The sequence below is a fragment of the Erinaceus europaeus genome, chromosome 14, assembly GCF_950295315.1.
Source record: "Erinaceus europaeus chromosome 14, mEriEur2.1, whole genome shotgun sequence".
In the NCBI taxonomy this organism is placed as follows: domain Eukaryota; kingdom Metazoa; phylum Chordata; class Mammalia; order Eulipotyphla; family Erinaceidae; genus Erinaceus; species Erinaceus europaeus.
In genome coordinates this window covers 25,012,856-25,038,072 of record NC_080175.1, presented here as the reverse complement: position 1 = coordinate 25,038,072, position 25,217 = coordinate 25,012,856, and the positions used below count along the sequence as shown (strand labels likewise).

Sequence of the window (25,217 nt, the reverse complement as noted above, 5' to 3'; positions counted from 1 at the left end):
GAACACTACTCAGCTCTGGCTTAAGTTGGTTAGGGTGTCTGCTTAAATCTTTCACCAATACGAGGGGCACAATTCTTTTTCCCAGCAAAGCCCTGGTGGAAATAAATAAATAAATTCACTTGGAATCCTCACTGTTGGTCAAAGAACACACTTCCAGCTATAAGATAAATGAGTTCTGAGACTCTAATGTATGATATAACATGCTGGCTACAACACATGGTGGTTAACAACACTGTCATATATTTGAAAGTTGCTGAAAGTGTAGATTTTAAATGCTCTTACTGCACCATGGAAATTCTTTCCAGACCTGAACTGATCAGTGGGGAATGAGGAAGGAGGGGCAGAGAGAGGGGGCCCTGTGGGACTATGTGGAAGTTGTGGAGCTTAGGGAAGCTCCCCCCATCTTCATGGATGGAGGTCTGTAAAGACACCTCTCTTGTTAGCCTCTCTCCATAGAGATGAGCCAAGAGACAAAAGTCTATCAGACTCAGCTTGTCCTCTGTAAGACTCCCAAAATTCACAAAGAGCCTACATCCTTTCTCACTTAGTTCCCCTACTATCAGCCAAATGGTTAACTGCTTTAGAATTCACTCACTCAGAGTTCACACATTCCACTTAACCTTTTGATCACAAAGGAAGAGCATATCCTGCCACACACTCCTAACACGGACAAGTGAAAAGCCCCCAAAACCTTGTTTCCTGGAGCCCTTTTGATGTCTTTAAAGCCTTGTTCTTCCTTCTCTATCTCACCTTACTAGTTCAACCACTATTCTTCTCTCAGATGCCTTTGTATAATTAAATGCCTACATCAGGAGACCAATTGTATTGATCTTTATGTATCAACTCTTGTCATACCAGCCCCTGCCACAGGGGCATGCTGACCTTTAAGAAACCTGTGAATTCTGACATATGTGAAAACTGTTCTTTGTCTAACCTTCTATATTAACCCAAACCCCCCCCCCCCCAATAAACAAGTGTGTTCATACTAGAATCCTACCAGAGTTTCTTTCTTTTCACGTAGTCTCTTGAACTAGTGATGGGAACTAGTGATGGGAAGGTAAAGTTTACCTTCCTATCTGAGAGTCAACTCACGTGAGCTCTGGCAGGGCCCAGCAGTGGAAGGAGTCTGGGCAAGGATCACAGAGCACAGACAGGGGCAGGGAGGGTCCAGGGTGGAAAGAAGCAGAGAAAGGCAGGGAAAAGGGAAGGCAGACAAAAGGAGGGAGGGAGGTCTGGGTTGGGGGTGGCCTGGTGATAGAGCTCAGGACTAGCAGGCTGGAGTAAAAGCCTGGAAAACTAACTTTTTCTTTCTCTAAAAAAAGTAAGAATCCTTAACCAATAACAAGCCAAGAAAGGAGGGAGAGAAGAGAGGGGATAATGAAGAGATAGAAACCCCCCATTCCGTCGTGGGGGTCCCCCTTTTCCTGTGCACTGGTTTGAACACTCCCAGTGCCCACTCATGCTCATGAGGGCCAGGTGCACACACATGCAAACACATAAGCACCTGCCCCCCCCCCCCTCTGCCTTTAGAGTCTCCAGCTGGAGAGGCGGGGTTGCCACAGCGACAGGTGCCAGAACACCATAATAACTTCCATTGAAGCCACCAGAATGGTAACTTCATCCAGCCTATCTTCCTCCTCCCTCTCAGTATAGGGATCAGTAAAGGCCCCCAAGGGCCATGCAGATTACTTCCCTGCCCACTGGCAGCTATCCCAGCTAAGGAAGGCTTGTAGGCCTCAGTGGTCTGCCTAGAGTTGTGGAGGTAGGAGGGAGGCTGGAGGAGAGAGCTGGAATTCTTTGATCCTCTGAGCTAGTCTGACCATAGCCCTTACTGGGGGGTGATGGTGGGAAGGGATCCTGGGACACCGACTTTGTTACATTCTGCTTCTCTGGGTCCCTCCAAGGCATGACACTGACTCTCTGTCACTGTTTCACATTTTTGAGAGAGAGAAAAAGAGAGAGAGAGAGAGAGATAACAGCAGAGCACTGTTCAGCTCTGGCATTATATGGTACCAGGGATTGAACCTGTGGCCTCACACATGCAAGCTGGTGCTCTAGCAGGCTACACTCTCTCCCAGGCCCCAGGCCATTATGCTGCTGGGAACCTATACTCAAAGAACTTTTTTTTTTTTTTTTAAATTTATTTCCTTTTGTTGCTGTTGTTGTTTTATTGTTGTAGTTATTATTGTTGTTGTTATTGATGTTGTCATTGTTGGATAGGACAGAGACAAATGGAGAGAGGAGGGGAAGACAGAGAGAGGGAGAGAAAGATAGACACCTGCAGACCTGCTTCACCGCCTGTGAAGCGACTCTTCTGCAGATGGGGAGCCGGGGGCTCGAACCAGGATTCTTACACCTGCCCTTGTGCTTTGCACCATGTGCACTTAACCTGCTGCGCTACTGCCCGACTCCCCCCCTTTTTTTAAGATATGAAAAAAAAAGATGATATGGAAGGCCTTTATTTTATTTTTTCCTTTATTGGGGGATTAATGTTTTACAGTCAATAGTAAAGACAATAGTTTGTACATGCATAACATTTCTCAGTTTTCCACATAACAATACAATCCGGACTAGGTCCTACACTCCGAGAATTCTTGACAATGGCACATCCCCCACACCCCAGACTCCCACCCCAACCCCCACAGCACAGAGCTTCCTGGAGGAGCTAGAGTGAGGCTGAGGAGGTGGCCTAAGTTTCAGACTGAAGCAAGTACAGGGGAGGCATAGCCCTGGGAGCCAGGTCCTTCAACATTTTGGGGACACACTGATCACCACCTCTTAATCTTGGCTCTGGTGGAACTCCTGATAGCTCTTCACTTCCCTCCCTTCTTTATTTTTCTCATCTTCTTTCTGTTACTATTTTTTAGACATAGAGACAGAGAGGGAAATAGAAAGAGAGTGACCACAGCACCAAAGCTTCCTTCAGTGCTGTGGGGACCAGGCTCAAACCAGGGTGCTGCACATGGCAAAGCATCTCACTGTTCAAGTGAACTACTTTACTAGCCCTTTATCCCCTTTTTTAATTGACACACACACACACACACACACACAGCATTATTGAGCAGATCACTGATCCAGCATTTAAAAAAATTTTAAAAAATATTTATTTCCTTTTGTTGCCCTTGTTTTATTGTTGTAGTTATTATTACTGTTGTTATTGATGTTGTGTTGTTGGACAGAGAGAAATGGAGAGAAGAGGGGAAGATAGGGAGGGAGAGAGAAAGATAGACACCTGCAGACCTGCTTCACCACCTGTAAAGTGACTCCCTTGCAGGTGGGGAGCTGGGGACTTGAACTGGGATCCTTACGCAGGTCCTTGTGCTTTGCACCACATGTGTTTAACCTGCTGTGCTACTGCCCGACTCCCGATCCAGCATTTTAAAAAAATATTTATTTATTTTCCCTTTTGTTGCCCTTGTTTTATTGTTGTAGTTATTGTTACTGATGTCATTATTGTTAGATAGGACAGAGAGAAAATGGAGAGGAGAGAAAGACAAAGAGGAGGAGAGAATGAGAGACACCTGCAGACAAGCTTCACTGCCTGTGAAGTGACACCCCTGCAGGTGGGGAGCTGGGGGCTCAAACCGGGATCCTTACGCTGGTCCTTGCGCTTTGTGCCACATGCACTTAACCTGCTGCGTTACTGCTGGACCCCCTGATCCAGCACTTTTTATGCTTTGAAGGGTTCTTTCTTTTTATGTGGTGTTGGGGATCAAACCCAGGGCATCATGCATGCAAAGCATGAACTCTTCCTCAGAGGCCCCTTCCCAGCCTCATCATTTCCCTTCTTTGGGGTGGAAGGAGGTTTTCTATCTCACCCCCAGCTGGACAGGACTGCTAGGGGCTGCAGATCCTGGTGCTGCCTCTGGACTGGCAGATGGTATCTGTCTTGTGGCCTCAGTCTCCACTTCCCACTGACTTTCTATCTCTTTCTGTGTTGTCCACAGTCAGTGTTAGACTGCTGGGACCTGTGACATCCCAGTTACCTCTGTCCTTAGAATTTCACTGTCTTCCTATCCCTTAGCCCATACTCCAGTGGGGTTGGGAGGGTGGGCCTCCTCTAGGACTGGCCTCCCCAAAACCACAGTCTGCAAACTCTACCAGGGTCCTTGTAGAATGTGTCTCACCCCTACAGCATCATCAGTAGCCAACTCACAGTGACCTCATTTCAGCAGATAGGGAGTGGGTATGAGTGTGTGTGTATGTGTGTGAGAGTGTGTGCTTGTGTAGAAGTGAGTACAGATGATAGCACTGAGGTGTGTGTATGTGTAAGTGTGAGCGAGCTGCCCTCTACTCTGAGCCCAAGGATTTCTGATGCATGAGTCATTGGTTGGGAGTGAGCCTTGGGAAGATACACCCAGAAAGGAGACAGCACCCCTGACCAGCCATGTCCGTTCTGCAGTGGGCTGGCCACATGATCTGGGGCATTTAACAGGCTGGGGTTGGGGGTGGGGCTGTCTTTCCTTTCAGACCCCAGAGAGCAGCTGTAACAGATATTTCTGGCTTGTCTGCAGTCCCAGACACTTAAGGATGTGATTCCTGGAATGGGACAGGGGTGGGAATGTGGGGGCAGAGAGGGGAGAAAAAAGTGGTTCTGAGGCTTCACTTCTAGGGAGCTTAGCTGGCATGGGGCTTCATCTGCTCCACAGGTAGTGAGTGATTTGTCACATGTCAGGCACTGTCCCTGGAGGTTGGGAACATCTTGGTGAATGGTGATGGCTTGCTCTGCCCCCTCTCAGAGCTTACATTTGTGTGGAGAAGGCAGAACATATAAACCAAGGGAGGGGGGAGGTCATTTGCACACTTATTCCAGAAGAGGAAATGGAATCTTCCGCTGATGTGGAAAGCTCATCAGGTGAGGGAGTGTTGACCCCTGAACTGTGCCTGACTGAGGAGCAGCCACAGGGAGCCTTGAGGTGAAAACCTTCCATGAGGATGGAGGAAATGGCCCTTCACAGCCCTCATCCTTCCTAGGCCCTGGTTCAGAGTTGCTGAGTCCAACCAGGGAGCTAGAGGTGACAAAAGGGACAAGAAGGAGTTCTGGGAGTGGGGAGATGGGAGGGGGTAGACCCAGAGAAGAGGTACCTAGGTAGGAACAGTGATTTCCTTTTTCCTTCCTGCAGGCTTCCTGGCATAGTGCCAAGCTACAGGTGGAAGAGTATTTAGAACAGGGGATTTGTGGAAGTCCCCTTCCTCCAGGAAGCCTTCCCTGGTGCTACAGGCTGCAGAGACCCTCTTCTCTCCCCACCTCTTACCACCTCTTATTCATTCTGGTCAAATTGGCATATTCCCTATGCTTTGCCCTTAGGATATGTCCACCTCCACCCCATAGATCTAGTCCGTTTTCATGCTAAGGTGCCCAACCTGTGTGCAGTGTTTGGACAGTCTGAGGTGTGTGTTCCCGCTCCTTGCCCAGGACCCCCCCCTCCCCCTCAGTTCTGAGAGTGGAGAGTCAGGGTTCCTGGTCTCCTTTATCCCAACGTCCCTTAGTTTACTTCGTCTATTCAGCGGTCCAATCACCCACTAGCCTTTCCCCCCCCCCTTCTTTCTTTCGTGAGCTCACATGTGCCAGGTGTGTACCTGGTGCTGCGGAAAATGTGCGCTGAGCTGTCCGATGCTCCTGCTGTTGCGCCCTAGTTTTTAAGACCGGGTCCCCCTGGCTCAGCGAACTCGGCGTCTGGCTCTTGCCTGGCAGCTTACCCCTCCTGACTGGGCTCGGCGCGGCAGAAGTAGTGGCAACGCGGATCGCGACGCGTCCTGGGACCGCATCTGGCCCAACCGGCGCGCGCGGGTCAACAGGACGCTCATTCACCCGAGCAGCTGTCACCATAACAACCGGGGCGAGGGAATCCTGGCGACCGCGGGGAGCGGCGGCGGCGGCGGGGGGGGGGGGGGGAGACCGAGCACCGCGGGGGCGCCCACCCAGCCCCGCTCCGTGCGCACCCGCAGGCCGGGGGGCGCCACGCACCGAACCGCACCGCAGCGGCCGTCCCCGCGGGCGGGGACCGAGCCTCGGGGCTACCCGCCAGGCCCAGCCGCCGAACCCCACGCGCCGAGCCTTGAATCCATGGCCCGGGGGGAGCGCGCCCCAGCCGCTGCCATCAGGAAGAGAGGAGCCCCCAGCACCGGTCCCTCGCCATGGGGGCCAGGTAGCCCGAGAGCCAGAACCCCGAGGCGGGCCGGCCCCGCCACCCTGCGGCCCCGCAGCCCGCAGTCCACAAGCGGGAGGAGAGGCGCCCCGCCCGCTCCGCAGCCCCGCAGCACCTCCCCCGGCGGCGCGCACCCGCCAGCGCGCACCCTCGCACACAGCACCCCCGCCGGCCGCGCCCGCCCTGCTCCCGCGCCCAAACGCGGCGGCCCGGGGCCATGGGCAACAACTTGTCCAGCATCGCCTTTCTGCCCCGAGGAAACCCCAGCCGGGCGCCGCGGAGCCACCCTCCGACCCTCAAAGGTAAGCCTCGGCCGGGGCGCAGCCAGGGGCCGGGGCGCAGGTGGAGGGGTGGGCGGGCGCCACCTGTTGGGCCGCGGCGGAGGCGGGGGATGCGCACCGGGCGGTGGAGGTGGGCAGGGGGTCGGGGGCCGCTGGTGGGGCCTGGAGCCCAGCGGGTGGCCTGCCGTGGGGGCTGAGCAGCTAGCTCGGCCGCTCCTGGAGCGGCGCTGAGTCCCCTTGGCTTGTGGTGCTGGGCAGGCACAGAGCGGCGGGAAGGGCATCAGCTGGCAGCCGGGGCACGGCGTGGCGATGCTCAGGCCAGCTGTGCTGCTCAGGGGAAGCATGGCGGTGGCCCTCTTCACCTGCCGGAGGTCACACTCCAAGTACTAGTTGCTTTTCCTTTGGGAAGCTCTTCAAAACCGGGTGTTGACTTAGAGCAGAGCCCATGGCCTCTGGAGCCCTCTGGAGCTGTTTACTTTTCACATCCACTGAATAAACCGGGCTTCTGGTTCCCCCAAAGGCCAGATGCCCAGATCCAACGCAAGAAAGGAGGAGGACCCTGGAGCCTTGAAAACAGAGGGGCATCTGCCAGAAAGATCTTTACCCTCTACCCCCGCCCACCAGCACCCTCAGGGAGGCCTTGGACTCCGGTCTGGCCATGCTGTTGGCCTTTGGAAAATACAGTTTGTATCTGTCAGACCCCCAGACCTCACTAATTTCCTTTACAAAGCTGTTTTTCTGTCACTACTGGAAATAGCCAGTACTTGACCTGGTGTTCTGATGGTTGGCTCAGAGCTAGGAAGGGAAGCCCCTCTGGGTTTTCATGAGAAAATAACCATTTCTTCAGTACTGCCCCACTCCCCCGGATTTGAGAGGTAGTACTTATGCTCTTCAGCAAAGCATTGAAGTTTATAAAGAACTTTCATGCCACTGTTTTGTGCTCTGAGTAGTCAGCTGAGCTCATCAGAGCCACTTAGGAGGAGAACCAGTGCTTGTTTTAGGTTTCTAAAACCGGCAGACATAAGGCTGGGTTGTAGACCTGTGTTCCTGGCTTAGAATCCTGGCCTCTCCTTTGCTGGTCAGACAAACTTTGAAACTAAGGGAGAGGAAAAACCACCACCGTGCTTTCTAACTCCAGCTTTCTAATTTAGTGTTACCTCTCACTCATTTTGGGCATATTAATGCACATATTGCATCTTTCTGAAAGCACATGCAGTAGCACATGTCAGATCCTTGTAAAAGATTATATCCACTGGCCTTATAGTGTCTCCTAGAAGAGCTGATCTTAAGGATGTGGAAATGCAGGCAGATACTTGCATATGAGTTTGGGATGTTCATGACAGTGCTGTTGATTTTTGCCAGGTTGGGGCCTCCTGTATAACCAGTGTCACTACTCTTGGGCTGATCAAGAGAGGGAGAGTGAGGCAGAGGGAGGAGAGACATTACAGCACTGGAACTTCTGTCAGTACTATGGTATTCCCGTGTGGTGTCAGGGCTCAAACCTGGGTTGCATGCTTGGAAAGGCACATTATCTCTTAAGTTCTGGTGCTGCTATTACTACTAGGAAGACAACTTAAATGCTTATAAGCATGGCATATCCTCTTGATGGAGTGTTACATAGTCTTAAAGTATTTCTGAGTATTTGTTGACTTGGGAAAAGGTTCACAGCATGGTACTTAAAAAATATAAAGTTGGGGAGTCGGGCGGTAGCGCAGTGGGTTAAGTGCAGATGGCACAAAGTCAAGGACTGGTGTAAGGATCCCGGTTCGAGCCCCTGGCTCCCCACCTGTAGGGGAGTCGCTTCACAAGCAGTGAAGCAGGTCTGCAGGTGTCTATCTTTCTCTCCCCCTCTCTTCCCCTCCTCTCTCCATTTCTCTCTGTCCTATCTAACAACGACGACAACAATAACTACAGCAATAAAAAGACAAGGACAACAATAGGGAATAAATAAATATTAAATAATAATAATAACAATAATTTAAAAATTTAAAGTTGCCGATTTTGTTGACAAGAAATGACATAAGGGGCTGGATGGTGGAGCAGTTGGTTTAGCAAACACATTATCATGCTCGAAGACTTAGGTTTAATCTCTGCTCTCCACCGACTGGGGTGACACTTCGTGAGCAATGAAGCAGGTCTGCAGGTGTCCATTTTTTAAAAATTTATTTACTATTGGATAGAGACAGAGAGAAATTGAGAGAGGAGAGGGAGATAGAGAGGGAGAGAGAAAGACACCTACAGCCCTGCTTCACCGTTCATGAAGTCTTAAACCCAGATCCTTGTGCGTTGTAATGTGTGTGTGCTTAACCAGGTGCTCCACCGTCTGGCCCCTGGTGTCCATTTTCTCTCTCACCCTATCTGTTGGGGACAGATTTCTCATGGTAGAGGCATCACTGAGTTTACCCTCACACAAATGAGCAGAATAAAGTAACAGGATAGTTAGTTATTTGCCTGGTTACTCATTTTGTCTGTCAAGAGAAGGTTCAAAACTGGGCTGACAAAACCTGCAAGGACACAGGATATCTGGAGACCAGTGAATTGATTTGGTCCTTTGATGCTCAGAAGCAACCTTGCTCTAGCCTTGACTCTAGGGAAGCCAGAGAAGATTTTGGAATTGTACCTTCTTCTTTTTTCTTTTCTTTATTTTTCCTTTTCCCTTTCCTTTTCTTTTCTTTTCTTTTCTTTTTCTTTCTCTGTCTTTCTTTCTTTCTTTCTTTCTTTCTTTCTAACCAGAGCAACTCTTTTGTGATGTAATGAAGGTTGGGAATTGAATCTTCTTAGGATCATGTAGTCTCAGGTATGAAAATCTTTTTACGGGAGTCAGGCGGTAGCGCAGCAGGTTAAGTGCACGTGGCGAAAAACACAAGGACTGGCATAAGGATCCCAGTTCGAGCCCTGACTCCCCACCTGCAGGGGAGTTGCTTCACAGGCGGTGAAACAGGTCTGCAGGTGTCTATCTTTCTCTCCCCCTCTGTCTTCCTCTCCCCTCTCCATTTCTCTCTGTTCTAACAATAATGACATCAATAACAACAACAATAAAAAAATAAGGGCAACAAAAGGGAAAATAAATAAATGTAAAAAAAAAAAAGAAGAAAATCTTTTTACATAACCATGATGCTATCTCAGTGGTTCCCTTTTGTAACCTCCACCTCCTTTTTTAAAACCTAAAGCTGGGGATTGTGGGGATGTAAGGTCTTTGAATTTGGGATCTTCAGAAGCCCTTTTCCCCTGTCCCTTGAAACTGGCAGAGATGGACAGGAGTTTTTTTTAATTTTAACCTTTTTGTTATTAATAGTTTGTTACAAGATTGCAAGATTACAGTGCATAGTTCCACACCACACTCACCATCAAAGTTCTGAATCCCCCCTCCTCCCTCCCAAAGATAATCACTACAGTGAACAGGAGAATTTTTTTTTTTTCAGTTCCTTCTGACCCCAAGCTGATGTATCAAGTTGAAGGTCACCTGTGGTGCCTTTTCTGTCTTTCATCCTGGGCCCACTGTCTTAGCTTGACTCTCCCTCCCGCAAACAATACATTGTTATTATTGAGTAGAGACAGATAACTTGAAAAAGGTGGAGGAGATAGAGAGGGAGAGAGACAGAGAGACACCTGCAGCAACCCTGCTTCACCACTTGTGAAGCTTCCCCCCTGCAGGTGGGGACCAGGGGCCTGAACTAGGGTCCTTAACCAGGTGCACCACCACCTGGCCACACCGTCTTGCTTCACTCCAAATCCCTCCTGTGTCAGCATTGACCTAGTACTTTCTCTGATCTTGCAGTGGCCTTCTGGAACTCCATTCCAATGGTATTGGCATTGACCTTGATACTGACTGTGACCTGTGACTGTCTACCCAGAGTCCTACTGCCATTGCTTCTAAGCTCACCCAGAATTTATCTTATCAGTGTCCATCCGGAAGTTTGCTAGGAGCAGGGGATTCTTGATTCCCCCCCCCTATAATTACAGTCTCTATTGATTTATTTCCTTTCTTTTTTTTAAGACTGGTAGCGACCTGGTATAACAGGGGCCCTAGATTGGTCTGGGTGTCAGGTTGGCAAAGTGAGTCTTGTCCATCAACTGCTGGGTGATGGTAGACTTCAGTCTTTTTTCTAGACTTAAGAACCTCACTTTGCTGATGTTTTTTTTTTTAATTTGTTTTATTTTTTAAAATAATTTATTTATTTATTCATGAGAAAGGTAAGAGGAGAGAAAGAATCAGATATCACTCTGGTATATGTGAAGCCGGGGATCAAACTCGGACTTTCATGGTTGAGAATCCAATGCTTTATCCACTGCGCCACCTTCCGGAGCACATTTGTTTTATTTTTATTTATGATTGTAATGGGTTACAAGATTGTAGGACTACAGAGTATAGTTCCACACTGCAGCCACCACCAAGGTTCTGTGTCCCCACCCTCCCCACTTCCCAGCGATAACCACCATAGTTTTCACAAGGTCTTAGAAATAGTTTGCCTCCTTTTCCTTTACCTCCCCATTCTCCTTTTCTTTTTTTTTTTTATTTTTTTTTTTATAGACAGTTCTGCTGTAATGCTTATCCTGAAGATACAAATCTGTTCCAATGTGACTGATATATTAGGAAACAATATGTGTAATGCAGATTTGCGTCTGCTGTGTGAGAAGCTCTGAATGAGAAAAACTAGGGGAAAATATGAAAGCACATCCAACTGACTGAGCTGCCCTAGAACACATGAAACGTGTCTCTGCATCAAATGGACACATGCACGCGTATGCTCACGCACATCACACACACACACTCACACACACACACACACACACACACACACACACACACACGCCCCCAAAGACATCAAAGTCTTCATCTCCCTGATTGTGTTATGAATCATAGCTATTCATGTCCATTGTTCTAATTTTGCTTCCGATTTTATTTTAAGTATCTTTATTTTTTATCGGATAGAGACAGCCAGAAATTGAGAGGGGAGGGGGAGATAGAGAGGAAGAGACAGAGAGACACCTGCAGCCCTGCTTCACTACTTGTGAAGCTTTCCCCCTGCAGTTGGGGACCAGGGGCTTGAACATGTGCGCTCAACCAGGTGTGCCACCACCCGGCCCCACTTCCAATTTTAGATAACTTAACTTCCTATCATTTGAAAATGAAGGCAGACCTGATGATCTTCCTTCCCAAAATTCACTCCCACAAACTTCACACCCTTCGCACCTGTTTATTATATTATTGATCAGTTACTCTCTTTTTAAAAAATATTTTATTTATTTATTTATTTATTTGAAAGATAGGAGGAGAGAGAAAGAACCAGACATCACTATGGCACATGTGCTGCCAAGGATCGAACTTGTGACCTCGTGCTTGAGAGTCCAAAGCTTTATCACAGCTCCATCTCCCAGACCACACATCAGTTTCTTCTTCAGCTTGAGAGCAGCCACTTTACTATAGTTGACCATAATATAAAATGAATCACATGAGGCACATTTGTGCACCTTCCCTCTCCCCCCCTTTTTATTTTATTTTATTTTTATTTTTTTTTTATTTAAGAAAGGATTAATTAACAAAACCATAGGGTAGGAGGGGTACAACTCCACACAATTCCCACCGCCCAATCTCCATATCCCACCCCCTCCCCCAATAGCTTTCCCATTCTCTATCCCTCTGGGAGCATGGACCCAGGGTCATTGAGGGTTGCAGAAGGTAGAAGGTCTGGCTTCTGTAATTGCTTCCTCGCTGAACATGGGCGTTGACTGGTCGGTCCATACTCCCAGTCTGCCTCTCTCTTTCCCTAGTAGGATGGGTCTCTGGGGAAGCTGAGCTCCAGGACACATTGGTGGTGTCTTCAATCCAGGGAAGTCTGGCCGGCATCCTGATGATACCTGGAACCTGGTGACTGAAAAGAGAGTTAACATACAAAGCCAAACAAATTGTTGAGCAATCATGGACCCAAAGCTTGGAAAAGTGGAGAGGAAGTATTAGGGAGGTACTCACTGCAAACTCTAGTATACTTCTGCTTTCTTACTTTGGTGCCATACTCCAAACTCAGTCAATTTCTGCTTTGCGTTTCTACTTCTTCTTTTTTTTTTTTTTTACATGCATAACATTCCCCAGATTCCCATTTAGCAATACAACCCCCACTATTTCATTCATCATTTTTCATGGACCTGTATTCTCCCCACCCACCCACCCACCCCAGAGTCTTTTACTTTGGTGTAATACTCCAATTCCATTTCAGGTTCGACTTGTGTTTTCTTTTCTAATCTTGTTTTTCAACTTCGGCCTGAGAGTGAGATCATCCCATATTCATCCTTCTGTTTCTGACTTATTTCACTCAACATGATTTTTTCAAGGTCCATCCAAGATCGGCTGAAAACGGTGAAGTCACCATTTTTTACAGCTGAGTAGTATTCCATTGTGTATATATACCAAAACTTGCTCTGAATGACTCTGAAAATGTCCAATAGTTCTAGGTTATCTATCTCTTCATTTAGCTCCCTTATGTCTTTACTGATTTTCTTCCTGGATGATCTGTCAAGTTGAGATAGTGGGGTGTTGAAGTCCCCTACTATGATTGTGTTACTGTTAATATATTGCTGTAGCTCTTTCAGTAGAAGTTTGATGTATTTAGATGGCTTCTCATTGGGTGCATAGATATTAATAATTGTTAAGTCCTCTTGATTGACTGATCCTCTGAGCATTAAGTAGTGTCCATTCCTATCTTTTTTAATCTTATGTATTTTAAGGTCTATCGTGTCAGATATGAGAATAGCTGTTCCTGCCCTTTTTTGTGGGCCATTGGATTGAATGATAGTTTTCCATCCTTTCACTTTAAGTCTGTGTTTGTCTTGTTGCGTTAGGTGAGTTTCCTGTAGACAACATATTGTTGGGTTGTGTTTTCTGATCCATCTTCCTACTCTGTGTCTTTTAATAGGTGAATTCAGGCCATTCACATTTATTGATATCAAAGATTGAAGATATTTTAATGCCATTCTTGTAGAGTTTTAGAGTGTTTTGATATATGTTCTATTTGTGGTGGTCTGGTTGTTTATAGGAAACCTTTCAGAACTTCTTTCAAGGCAGGCTTGGTGATGGTTGCTTCCTTCAACTGTTGCTTGTCTGAGAAGGTTTTGATGCTTCCATCTAGTCTGAATGACAGTCTAGCAGGATATAGTATTCTTGGCTGAAAGCCTTTCTCATTGAGCACTCGATAGATATCTTGCCATTCTCTTCTGGCCTGTAGTGTTTGTATGGAGAAGTCTGCTGCTAATCTTATGGGTTTTCCTTTGTAGGTGACTCTTTGTTTTTCTCTTGCAGCCTTGAGGATCCTTTCTTTATCCTTATTCCTTTCCAATCTAAGTATGACATGTCTTGGTGTCTTTAGGTCTGGGTTAATTCTGTTTGGGACCCTCTGGGCTTCTTGAATCTTTATGTCTTTGGTGTTGTCTAGACCAGAGAAATTTTCGGCTATTATGGCCTGGAGAACGCTTTCTTCCTCCCCTTCTCTTTCTTCCTCTGGTAAGCCAATAATGCGTATATTGTTTCTTTTGAAGTCATCCCATAGGACTCTGTTGTTGTTTTCAGCATCTCTTAATCTCTTTTTGAGATCTCTTACTTCTTCTTTAGTTGTCTCTAATTCATCCTCAATCTTGCTAATTCTGTCTTCAGCCTCATTGATTCTATTCTCTCTGCCCTCTACTGCTTTCTGGAGTTCATCTATTTTGTTGCCCTGCTCTGATACTGTTTTAGCTTGTTCAGCTAGTTGCCTTCTTAGCTCAGCAATTTCAGCTTTCAGCTCTCTAATAACCATGAGATAATTAGAATTTTCTTCCATATTCTCATTTGTTGTTCCTGCAGTTCTGATTACAATTTTTTCAAATTCTTTACTCACTCCTGTTATTATTTCCTTAGCTAATGTTTGGATGTTGAACTCGTTGTTTTGTGCTTTGCCCTCTGGAGGACTTTTAGCTGGACTCTTGTCCTGGTTCGAGTCTCCATTATTTTTTCTTGTTGTTTTAACCATTTTATATAAGTTAAGAGGTTTTTCAATCCCTGAGTTGGAGTTCAGTGGTGTAAAAGCCTTTTTTTTCCCCCTGTAGGCTATGGTAGCCTGAGGGCTTTTAAACTATCAATAGGCTTCTTGGCTTAATCACTGACTCCTGACCAAGAGATAAAGCAGGGTGTGGCAGAGATAATCCAGTGGTTATGCAGAGAGACTTTCACAGCCCTTCAGCTATGCCACCGAGGTATAGGTCTTCTCCTGAGTTTCCCGGTTAGATCTCTGTGCCCTGGTGTCCCTCCCTGTTGCTGCTCCAGATTCTGAGGGTAGTAGCAATGGAGACTCAGAGTTGTACTTGGTGAGTCTCTGGGGAGTCCTTTCCTCCCTTCAGCTGTCCCCTTGTTGGTGGAGCAGACTGGAGGTGGTGTCTCCACTGACAAACTGTCGAACTGTTAGCAGTCACTTAATCTCTCCTTAGGCCCCTCTCTCCTCTCTGTCACCAGCCACGCGTGTTTGTACTCACGGGTGATTTACTGGGTTTCTGTGGTCATTCTAGTCCTGTCTTGTTTCGGTCCGGGTGGTCTCCTTTGGTATTCCTAGTTGATCCCCCATTCTCCTTTTCTTCTTCCTCTCATGCTTCTTCTCCTTCTCTCCTGCTCTTCTTCCTCCTCTCCTCCTCCTCATTTTCCTTGTGTATCAGTTCTGTATATTCCACAAGATGAAACCATCTGGTAGTCTTTCTTCCCTTTATTTATTTTTGCAAAGCATACTCATCTCCAGTTCTATCCATTCCCAAAGAACACTACCATCTTTTTGATTGCAGAGTAGTATTCCACGGAATAAATATGTCTCATAGCTTCTTTAGCCAGTGATCTGTTGATGGATATTTAGGCAGCTTCTAGTCTCTAGCCACTGTGAATAATGCAGCTATGAATGTGGTGGATTATTCTCACTGGCATCTGAAGTGTTGCTTTAAGAGTATGCAGGGGAGGCAGTCATGGTGTATCTCTAGACTTAGGATCAACAGATGTTACTAAGGAGCTGCTCTGTACTTGGCTTAGGGCTGAGGGCTCCTGCTTTCCCTGGACACTCACAAGTTGGAGGTCTATTTGGATAGGGAAACTGAGGGACAGAATGGGGTCAAGCTCGTGGACAGAGGTAAAAAATGAGAGATCAGGGAAGGGTTTGAGCTAGTCATGGAACTGCAGGAGGAGGTGGATAGATGGCAGGGGGTGCAGTGGGAGTATGAGATTGTTGGGAGTGAGCTAGAGGAAGGGATATGTGGCAGATGCTTCAAAGTGGAAATGAGGGAGTGTATGCTTCCACTGTATCCTCAGTGATGGGTACAGGGTGGGATGGTAGGGGACTTATACCTCTTGGAGACAAATGCAGATAATGAGATCTTCCTCCTTCCCTAACTTCTGAGTGTCTGCCTGTTTAGTGCTAAGCTGAGAGAAAAGTAACAAGGAAAACATTTGGGGAGGGTTACTCACACTCATCAATGGGGTTTGGATGGGGTACCTCCCTTCTTTTATTGTGGTAAAACTCACTTAACACATAACTCACCATATTAATATTTTAAAACAAGCAATTCAGTGGTGTTTAGTATACGCACAATGGTGTGCTACCATGACTGAAATCTAGTTCCAGAACATTTTCATCACCTCCCAAGGAAGGTCAGTACCCACTAGGCAGTCACTCCTTATAACCTTTTCCCCTGAATCCCTGGCAACCACTAATCTAATTTCTGTCTCTATGGATTTGTCTGTTCTCTGGACGTTTCATATAAATGGAAGCATGCTATATTTGTCCTTTTGTCCTTTTGTATCTGGCTTTTTTCACTTAATGTAATGTTTACAAGGTTCATTTATGTCATAACACATACCTTCTTTTTTCCTCTTTGCAAATGAATAACTTTCCATTGTACAGATGTGCCACTTGTCAGTTGATGGATATTTTTTTATTGGGGAATTAATGTTTTACATTCAACAGTAAGTACAATAGTTTGTACATGCATAACATTCCCCAGTTTCCTATATAACAATACAACCCCCATTAGGTCCCCTGAATCCTTCTTGGACCTGTATTCTCTCCACCCACCCACCCCAGAGTCTTTTACTTTGGTGCAATATGCCAATTCCATTTCAGGAAACTTGTGTTTTCTTTTCTGATCTTGTTTTTCAGCTTCTGCCTGAGAGTGAGATCATCCCATATTCATCCTTCTGTTTCTGATTTATTTCACTCAACTTGATTTTTTCAAGGTCCATCCAAGATCGGCTGAAAACGGTGAAGCCACCATTTTTTACAGCTGAGTAGTATTCCATTGTGTATATATACCACAACTTGCTCAGCCACTCATCTGTTGTTGGACACCTGGGTTGCTTCCAGGTTTTGGCTTTTACAAACTATGCTGCTAAGAACATATGTGTACACAGATCTTTTTGGATGGATATGTTGGGTTCCTTAGGATATATCCCCCGGAGAAGAATTGCAGGATCATAGGGTAGGTCCATTTCTAGCCTTCTGAGAGTTCTCCAGACTGTTCTCCAGAAAGGCTGGACCAATTTACATTTCCACCAGCAGTGTAGGAGGGTTCCTTTGACCCCACACACTCTCCAGCGTTTGCTGCTGTTACCTTTTCTGGTGTATGACATTCTCACAGGAGTGAAGTGGTATCTCATTGTTGTCTTTATTTACATTGCTCTGACAGAGACTTGGAGCATTTTTTCATGTGTTTCTTGGCCTTTTGGATCTCTTCTGTGGTGAATATTCTGTCCATGTCCTCCCCCCATTTTTGGATGGGGTTATTTGTTGTCTTGTTGTTGAGTTTGGCAACAAACTTTAGATATGTTGGTTATTAAACTCTTATCTGATGTATGGCATGTAAAGATCTTCTCCCATTCTGTGAGGGGCCTCTTGGTTTGGGTATTGGTTTCTTTTGCTGTGAAGAAGCTTTTGAATTTGATGTAGTCCCATAGGTTTATACTTGCCTTAGTCTTCTTTGTAATTGGAATCATTTCTTTGAAGATGTCTTTAAAATTTATGCGGACAAGAGTTCTGCCAATATTTTCTTCTAAGTATCTGATATTTTGTGGTCTAACATCCAAGTCCTTGATCCACTTGGAATTTTGGGTTTGGTGAAATACAGTGGTTCAGTTTCATTCTTATGCATGTTTCAATCCATTGTTTCCAACACCATTTGTTGAAGAGACTCTTCTTTCCTCATTTAATAGTCTGAGCCCCTTTGTCAAAGATTAGATGTCCATAGGTGTGGAGGCTCAGTTCTGGGCTCTCAATTCTATTTCACTGGTCAGTGTGTCTATTCATGTTCCAGTACCAAGCAGTTTTGATGACAATGGCCCTATAATACAATTTGAGATCTGGGAGTGTGATGCCTCCAGTTCTGTTATTTTTTCTCAAGATTGTTTGGCAATTCTAGGTCTTTTCTGGTTCCAACTAAACATTTATAGCATTTGTTCTATTCTCCTAAAAAATGTGCTTGGGATCTTGATAGGGATAGCATTAAATTTGTAGATGGCTCTGGGTAGTATATTCATTTTGATGATGTTAATTCTACCAACCCATGAACATGGAATATCTTTCCACTTCTTTGTGTCTTTTTCAATGTCTTTGAGTAGTGACTCATAATTTTCAGTATACAAGTCTTTCACTTCTTTGGTTAGGTTTACTCCTAGATATTTTATTGTTTTAGTTGCTATAGTAAAAGGAATTGATTTCTGGATTTCAATTTCTTCTAGCTTAGTGTTTGCATAGAGGAATGCTACTGACTTTTGAATGTTAATTTTGTAGCCTGACACCTTACTGTATTGCCTGATGATTTCCAAAAGCTTCTTGCTGGATTCCTTAGGTTTTTCTGTGTATGCTAATCATGTCATCTGCAAATAAGGAGAGTTTGACTTCTTCTCTTCCAATCTGTATGCCTTTAATTCCTTGCTCCTGCCTGATTGCTATGGCAAGAACTTCCAACACTATATTGAATAGTAATGGTGATAGTGGGCAGCCCTGTCTAGTACCTGATCTGAGGGGAAATGCTTCAAGTTTTTCACCATTGAGTATGATGTTGGCTGTGGGTTTGCTATATATAGAATCCACTATCTTCAGGAATTTTCCATCTATTCCCATTTTTTGTAGTGTTTTGATCATAAAGGGATGTTGTATTTTGTCAAAGGCTTTCTCTGCATCTGTTGATATGACCATGTGGTTTTTGGTCTTGCTTTTGTTGATGTGGTGGATCACATTGATTGATTTATGTATATTGAACCAACCTTGCATGCCTGGGATAAACCCCACTTGGTCATGATGAACAATCTTTTTAATATACTGCTGTATCCAGTTGGCTAGAATTTTGTTCAGTATTTTCGCATCTATGTTCATCAGAGATATTGGTCTGTAGTTTTCTTTTTTGGTTGTGTCCCTGTCTGCTTTTGGTATCAGAGTGATGTTGGCTTCATAGAAGCTGGCAGGGAGTATTCCAGTGTCTTCAATCTTCTGGAAGACTTTTAAAAGTAGAGTTATTAGTTCTTCTTGGAAGGTTTTGTAGAATTCATTTGTAAAACCATCTGGTCCAGGACTTTTATTTTTGGGGAGATTTTTGATAACTGTTTCAATTTCATTAGCTGTGATGGGCCTGTTCATGTTATCTATTTCCTCTTTACTTAGTTTTGGAAGTTGGTAGGTATCTAGGAAATCATCCATTTCTTCCAGGTTCTCTAGCTTGGTGGCATATAGTTGTAGTTGATGGATATTTGAGTCGTTACCACATTTTTATTATTTTGAGTTTCTCTGCTATGATTATTGTTATTTTTTGTCTGAACACCTGTTGTCAATTCTTCCATCTTTTCAAGATGAACTCTCTACCTTCTAAAAGCTACTGCTTTTTGACTTGGATGTTTCACAAAGACAATGGCTGTGACAGCCACAGGAAGACTCCCCCTGCAGCTCTGGCTGCCTTTGATGCCAGCCAGACACCTGTTGTTTTCAGAGTCTCTTTCCCATGATGACTGAGGCTTCCGGCCATTGGGGGGCAGGCATATAAGGCCAACAGAGGGGTCTTGGTTCCTTGAAGTGGACCATTGTGAGACATAGCACTGACTGAAATCCGCCTGCAGCTAATGGACCCTCAGCCACCCAGAGACTTCAGAGAGGCTAGGTTGAGTCAGCCCATTGGTCAAGTTCATGCTTCCTGAAGACCACACTCGTCCTGAACATCCATCCAGCATGCTTGCTGGTTTTCAGTTCAGACTGACCTTGGACCCTGTATTGTTCACCATAATACTGTTTATAATCGCTACCCTGTGTTACTGAGTGCCAAGTACTTGTATGTAGATTATTTCCATTTATATCCTCCTGAAAAACCTGTGCAGGAAGGTATCATAAGATCATTTTGTAAGTGGGGAATTAAAGGCTCAGAGAGGTTAAGTCACTTCTCTCAGACTTCACACTTAGTAACTGCTAGGGTTGAGTTTCTTGGCTAGCATCCTCACTATTGTGACCAGTATATCATCTGCTCCATAGAATTCAGCCTTGGTGGGTTCTGTGTTTCATTGTGGGAAACTGGGGAGCAATTATCCACTCTCTGGACAGTGTCTTAGAGGAACTAAAGGGAGGACCATGGGATTCCAGATGTTCCCTCTCAGCCTGCAATCAGGTAGACCCATCAGACACTTAGCTTTCTACTATCAAGAGTTATCACTGTGCTCAGTGTATGCATGATGACTCTGCTATTTCTGGTAATCACCCCTTTCTCCTTCTTCTCCTTCTCCTGCTCCTCCTTCACCTTCTCCTCCTCCTCCTCTCTTCTTCTTCTTTTTCTTTTTCTTCTCCTTCTTATTCTCCTTCTCCTCCTCCTTCTTCTTCTCCTTCTTCTTCTTTTTCTCCTTCTCCTTTTTCTTCCTCCTCCTCCTCCTCCTCCTCCTCCTCTTCTTCTTCTTCTTCTTCTTCTTCTTCTTCTTCTTCTTCTTCTTCTTCTTCTTCTTCTCCTTCTCCTCCTTCTCTTCCTCCTCCTCCTCCTCCTCCTCCTCCTTCTTTTTCATCAGAACACTGCTTAGCTCTGGTTCATGGTGATATGGAGGATTGAACCTGGGACCTTGGAGCCTCAGGCATTAGGGTCTGTTTGCATAACTATTATGCTATGTCCCCACCCTCTTTATTTTCTTTATAGAGGGTGAAAAACAGGGAGAGATAGAGATGGTACCTACTAGGCTTCTTTTCTAGACCAAGCTAAGAGGTGGGATAGGCAGCTGACAGACTCTGCTAGGGGTTCCTTTTCACAGATGAATCTGAAAACATTTCTAACCAATGGCTGTGGTCAGCAGAGCATTACTTATGAGAGAGAGAGAGAGAGAGAGAGAGAGAGAGAGATTGAAGAAACTCAAGTCCTGAAGTCCTGATCCTGGATATAGTACTGGCTGTTTTGATACAGATGAATTAATTTAGTCTCTCAGTAAATATGAGGGGTGGTGCTATTTGCTCTAATTTTGAGCCTGGAGATAGCTCACTTGGTAGAGTGTGTGCATTACCATGCTTGAAGTCTTGGGTTTGAGCCCTGGAACCATATGGGAAAGGCTGTGGCATTTGGATGGTCAAATGGTGCTGTGATGTCTCTCCCCTTTCCCTCTGTTTCTCTCTCTAAATAAAAAATTAAGAAATTTGGTCTGGGAAGCTGCTCTGTGGTGTTGTACATGTGTGAGGACCTGAATTCATTCCTCAGTATTGTACTGAAGTGGGTAAATAAATAGAGTAAGCAAAATATTGTTTCCCATTTTATAGGTGAAAAAATTGAGACTAATGGATATTAGGAGGGCTGTTCAGAAACACTGTCCAAGGACATGGAAGACATTGGAATTTTTTTTATTAAATTTTTTAAATTATATTTATTTTGATAGAGACAGCCAGAAATCAAGAAGGAAGGGGGTGATAGAGAGGGAGAGAGGCAGAGAGACATCTGAAGCCCTACTTTATCACTTGCAAAGCTTTCCCACTGCAGGTGGGAACCAGGGGCTCAAACTCAGCTCCTCACACACTATAATGTGTGCGCTCAACCTGGTGTGCCACCATCTGGCCCCTCTTTTTTTAAAAATTATTTATAAAATTGAAACACTGACAAGACCATAGGATAAGAGGGGTACAGTTCCTACCACCAGAGCTCTGTATCCCATCTCCTCCCCTGATGGCTTTCCTTTTTTTTTTTTTTTTACCAGAGCACTGTTCAGCTCTGATTTATGGTGTTGCGGGGGACTAAACCTGGGACTTTGGAACCTCAGGCATGAGAGTCTGTTTGCATAGCCATTATACTATCTACCTCTGCCCTATGGCTTTCCTATTCTTTAACCCCATGGGAGCATGGACCCAGGATCATCATGGGGTGCAGAAGGTAGGAGGTCTGGCTTCTGTAATTGCTTCCCCGCTAAACGTGGGTGTTGACAGGTCGACAGGCTGGGAGTACGGACTGCTACTGGAATTTCTGAGCCTGAGTCTGCTGGGGAAAAATTGGTCTTAGAGCTTGTGGGTGCTTTCTTTCCCCTGACTCTGGGGTGGCACGTTCCTACTTCTGAGATGCACATGTTGTGTGTGGTCCTAAGTCACAGAGCCCAGGATGGAGGCAGGATGGGCAAGAGCAGTAGCAGAAGGAGGCGGGGGAGGAGGGAGAGCAGGTGCTGCTTCATGGCACAGGGGATGCCAGGTTGGCTCCACCCTGGTGTGCCAGCTGCCTGGGCTGTTTCCTGTCGGTCTGTGACTCTCTTGGTCCCACATACCCAGGGGCTAGAGGACAAGGGGCTGCTTCCCCCTCAGTCGGTTGCTTTGGCAACCCTGGGCAGGATGCAAGTGGTCTCCCTGGTAACGACTGGGAGCCCTGCCTGCAGGGATGGAGGGGAGTGAACTGGCTGCGTGGCACAGGCAGTGCTGGGCCAGGGCCCTAAGACTGCAGGCTCAGACTGGCTGCCCATTGGCCACTCCCCAAGAAGCACTGTGGGACTTGAGGGCCTGCCCAGACCAGAGTCGCTAAGTGGCCTGCCCGGGGAGAGGGGCAGGTGGGGGTGGGAGGGGGGAATGTAGCTCTGAGGGACAATCCAGCTCCATGCTTTATTAAAAGATGCTTATCTGATGTTATTACCCAGATCCTGCTGCTTCTAGAATGAGCAGGTGCTGATGCCTGTGAGGGACAGGGCCTGGAGAAAAGAAGGGCTTGGTGGGGAGCTGGTGGGGAGGATAGACCAGGCGCTGAAGGCAGGCAGGAGGAATTGACTTTCTCTCGCTAAGTTGGGGGTGGGGTGGGGTGTGCATGGGGAGAGCAGATATCTGGACCAGAAATTCTCCCAGAGTAATAGCTGGGTAATTCTGATGGAGAAGGCTTCTTACTTGACAAATGTACATGAAGCATTACGATGGGCCAGGCACCCTCCTTGGTGTGAGGACACAGGGGCCCACAAAACAGATGAGGGCTTGCCATTGAATTTCCGTTTCAGTAGGGGAGGCAGAATGGGACAAAAATGACAAAAGGCCAAGTGACAAACACATAACAGTGAATCAGAAGAGAAGAATAATTGCCAACATGCCGCATGTTAGAGTCTCTGCTAAGTGCTTTACACATATTATCTCACTAAATCTTTTAAATGGAAGCTTAGAGAGGTTAAGTCTCCTGCCTAAGGTCATATGCTGGTATGAGGTAGGGCTGGGATGCTAGCCAAGATCTCTCAGGTTTCTTTGGAAGAAGGAAAGAGAGAGAGAGAAAGAGAGAGAGAGAGAGAGAGAGAGCTTGTGTATGATATCAGAACACCATTGTGCTATTTATGATGTTCTATTTATGATGTGTTGTCTGTCTTGCTTTTATGTAGTGTCAAGGATAGAACCGAGGTCCTCAACCATACAAGGCTTATACTCTATTGCTGAGGAACCTCACTTGTTCTGTGCGCTCTCTTTCTCTCTTTAAATATTTATGTTTGAGAGAGAGAGAGAGAGAGAGAGAGAGAGAGAGAGAGAAAGAATGAGAGAATACATCACCTGGCACATGCACTGCAGAGGATTGAATTTGGGACTTTATGCTTGAGAGTCCTAATGCTTTATCTATTGTGCCACTTCCTTGACCACTCTCTTGTTCTTTGAAATGCACTTTACATATTACAACCACTTTAAATTTTCAGAAGTCTTTGCAAAGTTGTACAGGGAATTTCTGTAGCCTCCACACCCAGTTTCATTTACATTATTAACATCATACATTCATTTGGGGCTTTTGTGACAATGAATCAACATTGACAGACTGCCATGAACCATTGTACATACATTGTTCATATGTCCAGTGACCCATTGCCATTGTCCATACTTGATTCTGATTTCCTCAGTTTCCCTTCATATTCTTTCTTTTTTCTCCTGTAGCAGCACCCCAGCCAGGATGCCGCATGCTAGTTTGGATTACCACATTCTTTGCTTCATTGTCTTGTTTCCTTAAGCTTTTCTTGGTTGCCACAGTTTTTCCTAATCTCCCTGCTGGGTGGCCCTGACTGTTCTAGTGCACTAGTTAGGTATTTTGTAGACTGTCCCTTTGTTGGGATCTGACCACTTTTCCTCTCATGACCAAATGTAGCATAAGAGCTGGAAACTGCAGCAGTAACATACCGTTTCCATAACATTACATTCGTGCTGCATACCACCAATGTGACTTATGCTGATGTTGATTTTGATCTTTTGGCTGAGGTAATGCTTATCATCTTTCTCTGCTGTGAATTCAGTTCAAGTTATCCTTTCTCTCCTTTTTCTTGTTACACCTTTCAGAAGAAGGACCCTGTGTGCAGCATGTCCCAACTTCTTTCTTTTAAAAAATTATCTTTATTTTTATTTATTGGATAGAGGTGACCAGAAATCAGGAGGGAAGGGGTGATAGAGAAGGAGAGACAGAGAGACACCTGCAGCCCTTCTTCACCACTTGTGAAGCTTCCCCCCTGCAGGTGGGGGCTGGGGGCTTGAACCTGGGTCCTTGTGTAGTGTTCAATCAGGTGCACCACCACCCAGCCCCTCTTTTGTTTTTAAGAATTTATTTATTTACTGGAGAAAGTCTGCACATGAAAGACTGAGAGGGAACGGGGAGGTAGAGAGAAATACCCGCAGCATTGCTTCACTACCTGCAAAACTTTGTCCCTGAAGATGGGGTCTGGGAACTTGAACACAGATCCTTGTGCATTGTAACATGTGCACTCAACCACTCAGTCTCATGTCCCAATTTCTTGAAGGAAATTTCTCTAACTGCCTTGTTCGATATTCTCCCGTGAATTTGTCCAGCACTTATTATTTGGGCAGAGACTGTGAGAGAGGAATCCAGGGAGCTGGGATGGAGTAACTGGATGAAGGAACCATTTTAACCCATGTTCCTCCAGGGGGTGCTCCTGGTGTGTCATATGTGGAAATGTTCATTTAGCATTCTGGCCCTGCCTATTAGATCCCACTGGCCAGTCCAGCTGTCACTATGACATTGAAAAACGACTCTTGTATATTCAAAGGCACTCGGGAAAGGGGGCACAACCACCCCCCAGGCAAGAGCACCAAGCTGGGCATGGAGGGCATCAGGGAAGGGAGTTTCTGGCAGGGGATCTAGAACAATCTCCCGTGCTTGGGGCCAGAGCTCTGGCTGGTGCACTGCTATCACTCAGTTGGGAGGGACTAAGCCTAGCTCCATGTAGTCTCACCCCTCCAGGCCAAGAAACCTGCAGCCGCACATCAGGAAACCACATCTTTCTCATCTCTGATCTCAGATCAGGTTTGTGCTCACAGAGGCTATGCCCACAGAGGCAGAGCAGGAA

At 45.9% G+C, this 25,217-nt stretch overlaps 1 protein-coding gene across 3 annotated transcripts in view; it reads left to right on the top strand.

Annotated features, from left to right (window-relative positions):
* The first annotated feature begins 5,888 nt into the window (after positions 1 to 5,888).
* Positions 5,889 to 25,217, top strand: part of NEURL1 (neuralized E3 ubiquitin protein ligase 1) — a 106,146-nt gene continuing 86,817 nt past the window's right edge. The window contains exon 1 of one of the 3 annotated variants that reach the window (XM_060171392.1): positions 5,889 to 6,451. In XM_060171392.1, the coding sequence (XP_060027375.1) occupies positions 6,367 to 6,451 (85 nt within the window). In that variant the 5' untranslated portion in view covers positions 5,889 to 6,366. The remainder of the gene's footprint in view (positions 6,452 to 25,217) is intronic. The other 2 variants (XM_060171391.1, XM_007530507.3) reach the window with 2 other exon arrangements.